The 12041-nt window shown below is 50.3% G+C and overlaps 1 protein-coding gene across 6 annotated transcripts in view; it reads left to right on the top strand.

The window, feature by feature from the left end:
* LOC310843307 (uncharacterized protein) overlaps positions 1-12041 on the top strand; it is a 154944-nt gene that overhangs the window by 64363 nt on the left and 78540 nt on the right. The window contains exons 1-3 of one of the 6 annotated variants that reach the window (XM_083736441.1): positions 7889-8238; positions 9446-9938; positions 10615-10696. The exons of 1 other annotated variant lie outside the window; for it this stretch is intronic. In XM_083736441.1, the coding sequence (XP_083592567.1) occupies positions 9537-9938; positions 10615-10696 (484 nt within the window). In that variant the 5' untranslated portion in view covers positions 7889-8238; positions 9446-9536. Of the gene's footprint in view, positions 1-7888; positions 8266-9445; positions 9939-10614; positions 10697-12041 lie in introns of those variants that run through there. 4 more of the 6 variants (XM_083736440.1, XM_083736442.1, XM_083736438.1 and 1 more) reach the window with 4 other exon arrangements.

The following is a 12041-nucleotide window of genomic DNA, read 5'->3' as shown; positions in this document are numbered from 1 at the left end:
CAGACTGGTTCCAATACCATCAGTTATTTGAAAAATTTAAATCTGACAAACAAAAGGGGTTCTCAACAGAAATTTCCCGATTCGAATCTGATCTTGTAAATTCTAAAAGAAAAACTCTTTCCAAAACTTACCGACTCCTCCTTGACTGGACAGTCAAGGAGGAGGAAGTAACAGTGGCAATGGTGAGGTGGTCCCAGGATTTTGGCCACTCAATAACCATGGCCCAATGGGAAAATTTATGGATGATCAATTCGAAATTCACAAATTGTTACACGATTAGAGAGAACTTTCAAAAAATGCAACATCGATGGTATCTAACACCATGGAAACTTTCACAAATGTATAAAAATGTATCAAGTAATTGTTGGAGATGCGGAGACTCAGGAACATTCTACCATATGTGGTGGATATGTAGGAAAATACAGGTATTCTGGGAGAGTATACATGCAGAACTGCAAAAAAATGCTAAAGATCTCTTTCAATAAAAAACCAGAGGCCTACCTCCTGGGAATAACAGATTTGGATATTCCACAAAAGAGGAAGGGTATCTTTTTATATGCGACGGCGGCAGCAAGAGTTTTGATCGCAGCAAAATGGAAGAGTAATGAAAGCCCCTCTATTCAAGATTGGATCCAAAAGCTGACAGTATATGCTGAATTAGATGGTTTATCAGAAAAAATAAAGAATAAATCAAAACAGGAATTTGTTTCTATATGGGAGGTTTTTAAAGAATATCTGAAAAAGAAATATAGTAGTTTAAATTCTGTTGCAGCATTCGGGGAACTTCAGTAATAGTTGCAAGGTAGATATAATAAATTAGATTTAATGAGAATAAGTTTAATTATGAAAAAAAATGTGCATTGGCAATAAGTAATATGAATTTGAAGTATGGAATAGACGGGAGGTTGGGTACCATTAATGATGCAAATTCTGCGAACACCATTTTCTGTCATACAACCCCAGATCATCACACTATCTATGGGAACAACCCTTCAGGCTCTTTCCAGTATGACACTTCGGCCCCCACCCTGGGGTGAGAGCATGCATTAGCAGAGTTTAGCGATATCGGACTGTGCAGGATTGTAGCATCGAGAATTTTATTTACAGCAGAGAAAACATAGAAACAGGGCCATCTCCTCTAAGTCAAAAGAGAAGGACAAAGAGAGGAAGTAAAATCATCCTAATTTCCGTTCCCATACACCCAACAGCAAGGAATGTAGATATAGGATCATAGGACCCTGCAATGGGAGAATGAAAATACTAACACCAATTGGGTGTTTCACGGTCGGTGTAATGCAAGTAGGATGTAAATCTTCTCCCATTCTCCTCATGCATTTCATGCCCTCACTACCAAGCAAGGAGATTTGGGTCTCATCACTCCAAATAACACTTTCCCATTGTTCGCTGTCCAGTTACCATGGGTTTTAGCCCATGCTTAATCTTTCCAACCTTGGCTTGAGAATTTTGCGCTAGGATGAGAACGGAAATCATTTGCCAGCAGTGAAGCTGCAGCAAGAGGCCACATTCATGAAAGCATGCCTCTAGTTAAGAACAGTTTTGAGTTAAAAACAGACCTTCGTAACTAGAGGTACCACTGTATATCAAACAAAGCCACATTTAACAACCCATGTGAATCTAAAAATAAATATGTTGGATATTGATAAACAAAAAAAGGTATTGAACACACACCAACTCCCTTGAGTTCTTCTCCATTTCTTCCTGAGGCTCTAATCCCTTTTTGTCTCCATTGCAGATTGTGATGAATTGGAAATCGAGAACAAGGGTGACCACAACAAAATTCCCATAAAGGAGAAGCCACATCAAAATTTGGAGTGTGGAGAAAGCTGCAGTCAGAGCTCCCACTCCACTTCCCAACAAAGAATTCACACAGGAGAGAGACCCTATCAGTGCGTGGAATGCGGAAAGACTTTCAAGAGGAGCTCACATCTCACTTCCCATCAAAAAATTCATATGAGTGAGAAACCCTATCAGTGTGTGGAATGTGGAAAAAGCTTCAGTCACAGCGACATTCTCACTAAGCATCAGAGAATTCATACAGGCGGGAAACCCTATCAGTGCATCGAATGTGGAAAGAACTTCAGGAGGAGCTCCCATCTCATTTCCCATCAAAAGATTCATACAGGGGAGAAACCCTATCAGTGTGTGGAATGTGGAAAGAGCTTCAGTCAGAGCCACAGTCTCACTTTCCACCAAAGAATTCATACAGGTGAGAAACCCTATCAATGTGTGGAATGTGGAAAGAGCTTCACTCATAGCTCCTCTCTGACTTCCCATCAGAGAATTCATGCAGGGGAGAAACCCTATCAGTGCATGGAATGTGGAAAGAGCTTCAGTCAGAGCTCCCATCTCACTGCGCATCAAAGAATTCATACAGGGGAGAAACCACATCAGTGTGTGGAATGTGGAAAGAGCTTCAGTCACAGCCACAGTCTCACTTTCCATCAAAGAATTCATACGGGAGAGAAACCCTATCAGTGTATGCAATGTGGAAAGAGCTTCAATAAGAACTCCAATCTCACTTCCCATCAAATAATTCATACAGGGGAGAAACCCTATCAGTGTCTGGAATGTGGAAAGAGCTTCAGGAAGAACTTCACTCTTACCTCCCATCAAAGAATTCATACAGGGGAGAAACCCTATCAGTGTGTGGAATGTGGAAAGAGCTTCAGTCAGAGCTCCCATCTCACTAGGCATCAGAGAATTCATACATAGTTTGGAAAAATCCTTCAGTATAGCTTTAGATATCAGGCTAATATGCACCTTTTAAAGTAGACCTTTGGCTGATTGACATCTAATGTCCTTTTAAAATGTTGGGAGGGGGGTTACAGATGTGTATTTTTTGTTTTTATTTTGTCTTTTTATGTCGTAACCGTCCTTAGACCTGGGGTGTAGGGATTAGGAGCCAACTCTTAGAGGCCAAGGGTTCATTGCCCCCCCCCCAATAAAATATTTGAGGGGGCACCCACCCAGTTGATAGGCATTGCCATTCCAGTGGCACGCATGCATCATGTGATTGATTGTGCAAGGCGGGCCTTACCTGATCCCCCCACCAATATTTCATTTCAGTTGGCACTGCTGGGTAGGGGGGTATACAAATTAAATGCATGAATCACCTTCCTTTGCACATGTTTCAGCTTGTCAGTATCCTTATTTATAATCATTTTTAAAATTTATGTGCCCTTCGTCTGAAGATTTCACAATATAAACATACAGGACGAAAGCATGGCTTTCTCAAAAACAAGTCAAGCCAGAGAAATCTCTCCTCCCCTTCTTTCAGATGGAGTTAAAATCTTTGTTGATCAGGGGACAGCTGTGGAAATAGTGCATCTTGATTTCAATAAGGCTTTTGACAAAGTCCCCTGTGATATTTATGTGAATGTCGGCTGAACAAGGTAACTGTTAGGTGGATTTTGCTGACGTAACCTGAACAGTACTCCTTCATGGTTCCTCACCTTCCTGGGGAAAAGTGACAAGTGGGGTGCTGCAACACGTACCTGGTGCCGGTGGACTTGACCCAATCCTGTCAGCAGTTGCTGGTGGATGAGGCCACCATTGAGGCACAGACGATTGTAAAGCACAGGGGCACGTTCTGGGTCAAGCGACAGCAATTCGGCATCAACGTGGCGCTAGGCATCTTCCAGAATCTAATGGACTCTCTCCTCAAAGGGGTTCCCGGTGTCACTCCCTTCTTCAATGATGTGTTGGTTGCTGGGTCCATGCTGGAGGAGTTCAGGGTCTGCCTCTGCACTGTCCTGCACTGTTTCCAGACTGCTGGGCTCAAGATGAAGCAGGAAAAGTGTCTACTAGGAGTGCCCCAGGTGGACTTTCTGGGATTTACGATGGATGCAGACGGGGTCCACCCGACCGGGAACAAGGTGCAGGCCATTTGCGACACCCTGGCACCTAAGGGTAAGGCCGAACTCCAGGCCGCCTTGGTACTAATGAAGAAGGAAGGTGTGGTAAAAGTTCAAAAGGCGGCGGTAGCGGAACCCCTACACAGGGTCCTAGACAAGCAGCCCTCGTGGGTGTGGGGGCAGTGCCAGGAGGCCACATTCCAGGCAGTCAAGGACTTGCTCATCTTGAACTCCTGGCGCACTTTGACGAGAGGCTGCTGGTGGTGCTGGCATGCAATGTCTCGCCCTATGGCATTGGCGCCATCCTGGGGCACCAACTTTCAGATGAGAGAGAAGTGCTGGTGGCGTACTTTTCCCAGATCCTCACCGCAGCTGAGCAGAACTACTCGCAAATTGACAAGGAGGGTCTCGCAATCGTGAAGGGAGTAAATTGTTTTCATGATTTCATGCGCGGGTGCCCTTTATTGTGGTGACTGACCACAAGCCGCTGCTCGGCCTGTTCGTCCCTGAGAAGCAGACCCCCCCCCCAAGTACTGGCCCCCCACATTGATTTTCCTTGCTAACTACCAGTATGCACTGGTCCATCAGCCCAGGAAGGCGATGGGCTACGTGGATGCCCTCAGCCGGCTACCACTACCATAGACCAATCCTAACCCAGTGCCCGCGCAAGAGGTCATGAACCTGGAGCTGCTTCCTGATTGCCCCAATCAGGTGCAGGAACTAGCGTGCCACTCCAAGAAAGATAGCGTCATCTGCCAGGTCCTGGACTGGGTGTGGCAAGAATGGCCCTGTAACAGCCGAGGTCTGGGGCTACACGACCCGCAAACAAAAACTGTTGGCCCACAGGTGATGCCTGTTATGTGGGAGGAGGATGGTAGTTCCCCAGCCACTCCGCCAAAAGTTCCTCACAGCCATACATGAGAGACACCCAGGGTTAGTGAGAATGAAGGCCCTTGCCAGGAGTTACGTGTAGTGGCCCGGGATCAACGGGGAGAGAAAGAGGCCTGGGTTCAATACTGCCAGACCCGCCAGGAGTCCCACCTGGATCCCCTCAGGGCCCCCATCCATTCCTGGGAGTCCACCCAAGAGCCATGGTCCTGCTTGCACATGTACTTCGCTGGGCCCTTCCAGGGAAAAACATCCTTCATAGTGGTGGACTCCAACACCAAATGACTGGAGGTCACCCTGGAATGGTTCCATTTCTATGGCCGTGGTCATCTGGGTACTACGTAGGCTGTTCATGACCCATGGGCTTTTCCTCGTCTCAGACAACAGAACTGCATTCACGTCAGAGGAGTTCCAGACTTTCACAGTGCAAAATGCCACCCGCCACGTCTGCTTGCCACCGTTCCACCCAGCCACCAACAGCAAAGCAGAGCGCACAGTGCAGAGCACCAAAGATACCTGAGACCACCAAGAGCCAGTGTGGTGTAGTGGTTAAGAGTGGTAGATTCGTAATCTGGGGAATCGGGTTTGCTTCTCCGCTCCTCCACCTGCAGCTGCTGGGTGACCTTGGGCCAGTCACAATTCTCTGAAGTCTCGCAGCCCCACTCACCTCACAGAGTGTTTGTTGTGGGGGAGGAAGGGAAAGGAGAATGTTAGCCACTTTGAGACTCCTGAAGGGGAGAGATAAAGCGGGATATCAAATCCAAACTCTTCATCTTCTTCTCTGCCGCATGACGCAAGGGGGCTGGGAGTACCACCTCACCACATTCCTTCTAGCTCAGCACAGCAACCCCAGCACAACAACCGGCCAGAGCCCAGCGGAACGATTAAAGGCCGGCGCCTCACAATAAGACTTGACCACCTTCACCCCAACAGAGCTCAGGACGAGGCAGCGGCGGGGGGTAGCATGGACCCCTGGACCCAGTGTACACAAAGAATTTCAGGGCAGGCTGTCATGGGTAACTGCCACAGTCACCAGGGCGACTTGCCCCATGTATTATGAGGTGCTAACATGTAGGGGGGTGGGCAATGCTGACACCACCACTGCGGTGAGCTACAGCGACCATTCCTGGGAGAAAACCGGGAGGAGGGCCAGACAGAAGGGTCCCAAGGGGGCAGCTGGGCGGTGAGGCCCATAGAGCAGGAGGAGTGGGCAGGGGAGGCAGAACCACTATGCACAGAGATGACCCCTAGGCTGAGCGGCCACAGGAACCAGAGTTGTGACTGAGTGGGCCGGCTGTGCCAGACCAAATGGCCCTGAGCATCCAGCAGCTCCGGAACATGAGCTGAGGCAGAACCAGAACCCCCAACCAAGGGACACCCCAGGCATCAACTTAGACGTAGGCAACCAGCATACATTGAGGACAATGAATGCAAACCTCCTGTATGAGCTTGGATCCTAGAACAATATGCAGGTAGGATCCAGAAGGCAGCAACCTGATTGGCCTGTAGGAACAGTCCATTCAGGCTCTAGGAGGGGACATGAATCAGCCAATCACGTGGGACCCATTGTATAAATAATGTATATATAGCCAGAGGTTTGGGGGGAAATTCATTCACTGTGTACTAGGAGCTGAAATAAAGAGCATGAAATCAATACTCGGAGTATATTTCACCCTTTGGGGGGGAGCTCAAGCAGTGAGGAGATTGCAAGGCCTGCCGGGGCAGTTGGTTGCTGGGACGGACAGCATAGCCAGGGCTGAGTCTGGGGTGTAAAAGGTAAAGGGAGCCCTGACCGTAAGGTCCAGTCGTGGACAGCTCTGGGGTTGCGGCGCTCGTCTTGCTTTACTGGCAGAGGGAGCCGGCGTACAGCTTCCGGGTCATGTGGCCAAATGACTAAGCCGCTTCTGGCGAACCAGAGCAGCACACAGAAATGCCGTTTATCTTCCCGCCTGAGCGGTACCTATTTATCTACTTGCACTTTGACGTGCTTTCGAACTGCTAGGTGGGCAGGAGCAGGGACCGAGCAACGGGAGCTCACCCTGTCGTGGGGGTTCGAACCACCAAACTTCTGATCGGCTCTGTAGTTTAGACTACAGTGCCATCTGCGTCCCTCAGTCTGGGGTATAAAGGTAAAGGCAACCCACGTCCCTCACAACTCCACCAGAGGGCCAGGGCCTCTCTCTGATTGGCTACCCTACAAGAGAGGGATGGAGGGAAAATAAAGAGGGCCATTTCTGAGGGGATTTTTAGAAAGGGCTGGATTTGAGATGGGAGAGAGGGAAGATCGAGAGAAGATGGGGATGAGGAGAGGGGGGAGGGAGGGAGGGAGAAGTGGCTCTGATCTGAGTGGATCCTCCGCTCTGAGGAGAATATCTATGGAGCCAGAGGAAGGAGCCTCACAGCTGAGATGGGGAGACCATGTTGAGCGTCTGGAGGGAGTGAAGCTGGAGGGAGAAGCTGTGGGAAGACTCTCCTCTTCTTCTTCTGGGGTCTCCTTCCAGTCAGGAGGAGAGAGATCTTCTAGGAAAAGGAGATTCCCGAGTCCGTGGCCAGGGCTGAGAGGATCCCCTGGGTCTGGCATACGAAGGAAAATACCTCAGGGGAACCCAGGAAAAGTGGCCCCTGGCTGTGAAGGAAGCTGGGCTGTGTCAAAAGTACCTCACGGAAAGCCCCTCATAACTAAGTTCGGGGGTGAGAGAGAAGCCGCAGAAAGAGAGTTCAGCCTTTCACCACCTATTCTGGAAACCTGAACATCTCCCTGAAGTTTGACAACTGAATTGGAGGGAAGCCGTGCCTGCCGAACCGTGTTGAATCCCGAGACCTTCAGGTCCACCATCTGCTTTCCCGGGCGTGAGAGGACCTTTTCTGGCTCCCGATGAATTCTCCCTGCTTTGGGGCGGGACGGGCGTGTCTGCTGATTGGGCAGGCGACTGTGGACTGCGGGAAGCTCGGCTGCCTATTGGCTGGGAGGGCGAGGAGGCGGCTGCTTCCGCTGATCCGGCAGTTGAGAGGCAGCTTGGGCCAAAGCGCTTCCAAATAGCCCGAGAAAGGCGGCCGATCCTCCGCTGGCCGGCTGCCCTGAGGAAGACGAGCTCCTCCTCCTCCTCCTCCTCCTCCTCCTCCGGGCTCGCCACAAGCCCTTCAAGGCGGCGACTGCGAGAAGATGGGGCTGCGGGCCAAGGCAGGGAGGTGCTCAGGGCCCAGCCAAGAGGAGAGGCGGGCAGGGGCCTCGCCAGGGGGGCAGCTGGCCCTCCACAGCCATCGCAAATAACAGAAAATCATGGAAATATGCCTGTCTGCAGGCGTGGGTGGACTCGGCACTGCAAGGGTTAAATGGAACCGAGCTGCCTTCCTAGAGAGGCCAGGAAGCAAGGGGGGGCAGGTCCTCCAGAGCCAAGGCCCCTCCCTCCCCAGTCCTTTCCTGCTTGGGTGTCTCTCCTGCAAGGGCTGCCTCGCTCTCCCCTCCTGGGATCTGGTGAGTCTCCGTTCTCTCTGGGATCTGGTGGGGGTCCCAGGGCTGCAGCAGGGGAGGGGGCCGGGGGGGCCTGATCTGCTCCTGCGGGGGGGGGACCCCAAGTCAGGGAGGAGGAGAGGGTCCTGCCAGGGAGGGGCCAGGTCTGCCACGCTCTCCTTCCTGCAGATCAGAGCATCCCAAACTAATTTGACCCCCCGCCCCCCCTTCAGAGAAACAATGACTCCCACGAAATCTCATTTTTTTAAACAAAGAAGTCCCATTGTACAACAGAGGGAACATCTGCAAATGGTTTTCGAAAGCTGGACGAGGAGGTGGACTAGACACCCCGCCCTAAGAAAACCCCACAGGGAGGGAGGGAGGAAAGGTGGGAAAGAGATGCCAGGAATAAAGAGAGGGATCCCAGCCCATAGTCTGGCTGCTGCATTGGGGACCAGTTTCCCAGTCGTCTCCCAGGGCAGCTCCCCATGGAGGCCACGGCAGCCATCCCCTCGCACCCAGAGCAGGGCATCCCAGGACCACATCCTCTCTCTCCCAAAGGGATTGTTGCTGGCAAAGCAGCTGGAAATGGGCGCTGCTCCTCACTGAGCCCCCAGGGACCTGGGCATCAGTGGCTGTGCGTGTTTTAAGCCATCTAAGAGAATAATAATAATAAATTGGGCGCCTAAATTTCAAGGGAGATTTATTTGGCCCCGTCCACTTGGCCCTCAGGGGGTTGGCCAGATACATACCTGGCCCTCAGAGCAAAGAAAAAGGGACCCCACCCCAGGAGTCTGTCTTGAGAGCGGCAGAGAGTCCAAGTGCAAGAAAAGGAGACAGAAGCAGGGGAGTGGGGGTGGGGAGAGCAACTCCTGAGGACCCCCAGGCGAGAACCCCCACTAGAGCCAGGCATCCATTTTCCACAAGATACAAATTATTCCCTTGTCAGTCAGTTCTGACTTGCATTTACTCAAAGGCAGGAGCAACTAGACTGATTCACCTCAGAGAAATCCCTTCAGTTGCCTCCACATTTTGCATCACAATCTTCCTTCTAGGAGGGCTAGAGTCTGCTTCCTCCTCCTCCTCCTCCGTCTTCTTCCTCAGAAGATACCTCATGGTTTGGTAGAGTCCCACCCTGGTTCCTAGGAAGACTCATCCATGCTTGCTCAAGGAACATTTCTCTTCTTCTGACCTAAAAATTCTTTAACTGAACAATGTATTTGCTTTGTAGGATTTGCTAGAGCTTCTCATTAGCACAGGCAGAACTTGGCAGAAGACCAAGGGATTCCTTCCGATCTCTTAGAGACTTCCTGAGAGCACAGATGGATGAGCAAGACTCAGCTGGCCCTGAAGAAGGAAGAGGCCATGCAATCCAAACTGGGAGCAGTGGGGGATTCTGGGAAAACTCTGGGCAGAAGATCCTGGGTGAGGAGGACACCCTCCACTCAGAGGGGCAGAGCCAGCAGTTGAGGCAGTTCTGCTGCCAGGAGGCCAAAGGACCCCGAGAGGTTTGCAGCCGACTCTACCACCTTGACCATCAGTGGCTGAAGCCAGAAAGGCACACGAAAGCTGAGATGCTGGACCTGGTGATCTTGGAGCAGTTCCTGGCTGTCCTTCCACCGGAGATGGAGAGCTGGGTGAGGGACTGTGGAGCGGAGACCAGTTCCCAGGCGGTGGCCCTGGCCGAAGGTTTCCTCCTGAGTCAGGCAGAGGAGAGAAAGCAGGTGAGAGAGACTTTCCTCTGGATACTATCTTGACCAGAGCCAGGGCCTTTTCGGATGTGGCTCCGTCCTGGTGGAACGCTCTCTCACAAGAGACCAGGGCGCTGCAGGATTTGACATCTTTCCTCAGAGCATGCAAGACAGAGCTGTTCCGCCAGGCCTTCAGGGTTCAGGGTTCAGTCTGATTCTTTTCTTTCAGTACAAGAATAAGCAATAAAGAGGCTTCCTAGCCCGCTCACACCTCCTTTATAAGACCAGTGGTAACAGTAGTTGGACCTAGCGAATATTAACCACTCTCAATTTTACCAGTAGACTGCCGTCTGTCCAGATTTTAATTTGTTTTGAACTAATTTTAAGAAGTATTTTAATTAATTGATTGCCTGTTCTTATATTCTTTGTATATTGTGTTAGATTTATGATGTTAGCCACTGAAAGATTGGCTCCGACCAGGGAGGGTGGAGTATAAATTAAAAATTATTATTATTATTATTATTATTATTATTAGGGGCTCCAAAGAGGATGGAGCACATCCCATAATGCTCTGCTGATGGCCCATCCTTTTTCTGGGAAGGCATCCATGGAATGAGATCTCACACCATTAAAGTTTTTTAGTTTTCCATTATCTTTCTGCTATTTCTTGTCATTCATTTTCTGTTTTGAATCCTTGTTGCTCTTTCAGGAAAAGGATCGTTTTGAGGAAATGAATCTGGATTCCTGTGAGGCAGAGAGGCCTCCGTTGGACACCAGAGAGAGGCCACTGGGTAAGGAGGAAGGTGGTTTTTCTCTGTTTGGTCTATTCTGTTGCTTTCCCAACTAATCTGTGGGGTTTTTAAAACTTTTTTTGGGGGGGGGACGACACAGTTGGGAACAAGGGTACAAAGGAAGGGAGAAGTATTTCTGCATGACTAACATATGAAATGGGCACAAATGTCCAACTGCACTCAGCAGGAAAGGCTTTCTGAAAGGCCCATCTGTAGATAGAGATGCCCTGTTTCACCTGTAAGAGACGCGGGCACGCCTGGCATCCTGCTTACCTGTTTTCTCTTGCAGGAGACAGAATGATGGCGGCAAGACTTCCTGATCCGCCTTTTCATGGGGGCAGAAGGGAAGCAGCGGCTGTGGAACCAGATCAGGTCAGGGGAAGCTGCCTTGTGGGGACAGAGGCCGAGGGATGGAGCAATGTCATGGACTGGTTGAGGACAGAGGAATGGTGGGAGGAAGCAGCCGAGGAGCCAGGAAGGGAAGACGGGTCAGAACCCAAGGAGTGGAGGTAGAAGAAGGATGGGCGGTCAGAGGGAGAAGAGGGAGAAGCTTGGGAAGAGGAGGTGTCAGAAGCTGAAGGGGAAACAGGGCTTAGTGAGCTGGGAGACTCTGTGGCAGAATGCAGTCCAGAACCAGAGGCAGAAGAGGAAGGAGGCAAGTGGGAGGAGGGAGGTCGAGAGGCAGACGTGAGTCAGGAGAAGGAGGAGCCACCGGGGGCTCCCTCTCCTTCTGCCAGAAGCCCCCCCTCCCTGCTTGTCTCTCAGAGCCCGGAGATTTCTGACAATGGAGGAGCAAAGGCAGGCTGCACACTGGTGCACTGTTCAATCGCTTGCCAGAAACCCCAGAGAGGAGGGGACTTGGAAAGCTGTGGGGAGCCAGGGGCCTTCTCTTTTGGCAGCTGATTTCATGGAGGAAGACCCTGTCTTTCAATTCTACTCATTATTGATCCAGAGCAGAACTCCAATGTATAGTCTGCAGAGTGAAAATGTAAAGACGTTGCAGGATCCCCCAAAATAGACCAGAGGCAATTGTATTTCATCCAGCAGAGCTTTACTGCTACTAAAGACAAATGAGCATAATGGATCCCAAATCCAAAACATTCAGGATTGGCCCTGTCCATAAGAAATCCAGTTGCAGCAGACTTAACTGAAACTTACCACAACTTATAATGTCTAAACCTTAACACTCAGCTTACTATGTACAGAACACCAGAAGGCAGAGAGACAGAATGAGAAAGAGAAACCTAGGCTCCTTCTGGCCTCCTCTTATAGTCAGCATGACCTTGACAGAATCATAGAATCATAGAGTTGGAAGAGACCACAAGGGCCATCGAGTCCAACCCCC

This window comes from Podarcis gaigeae, assembly GCF_964106915.1.
Source record: "Podarcis gaigeae genome assembly, chromosome: 4".
Classification (NCBI taxonomy): Eukaryota; Metazoa; Chordata; class Lepidosauria; order Squamata; family Lacertidae; genus Podarcis; species Podarcis gaigeae.
The sequence above is the reverse complement of the archived record's forward strand: the minus strand, read 5'-3'. Positions and strand labels throughout refer to the sequence as shown.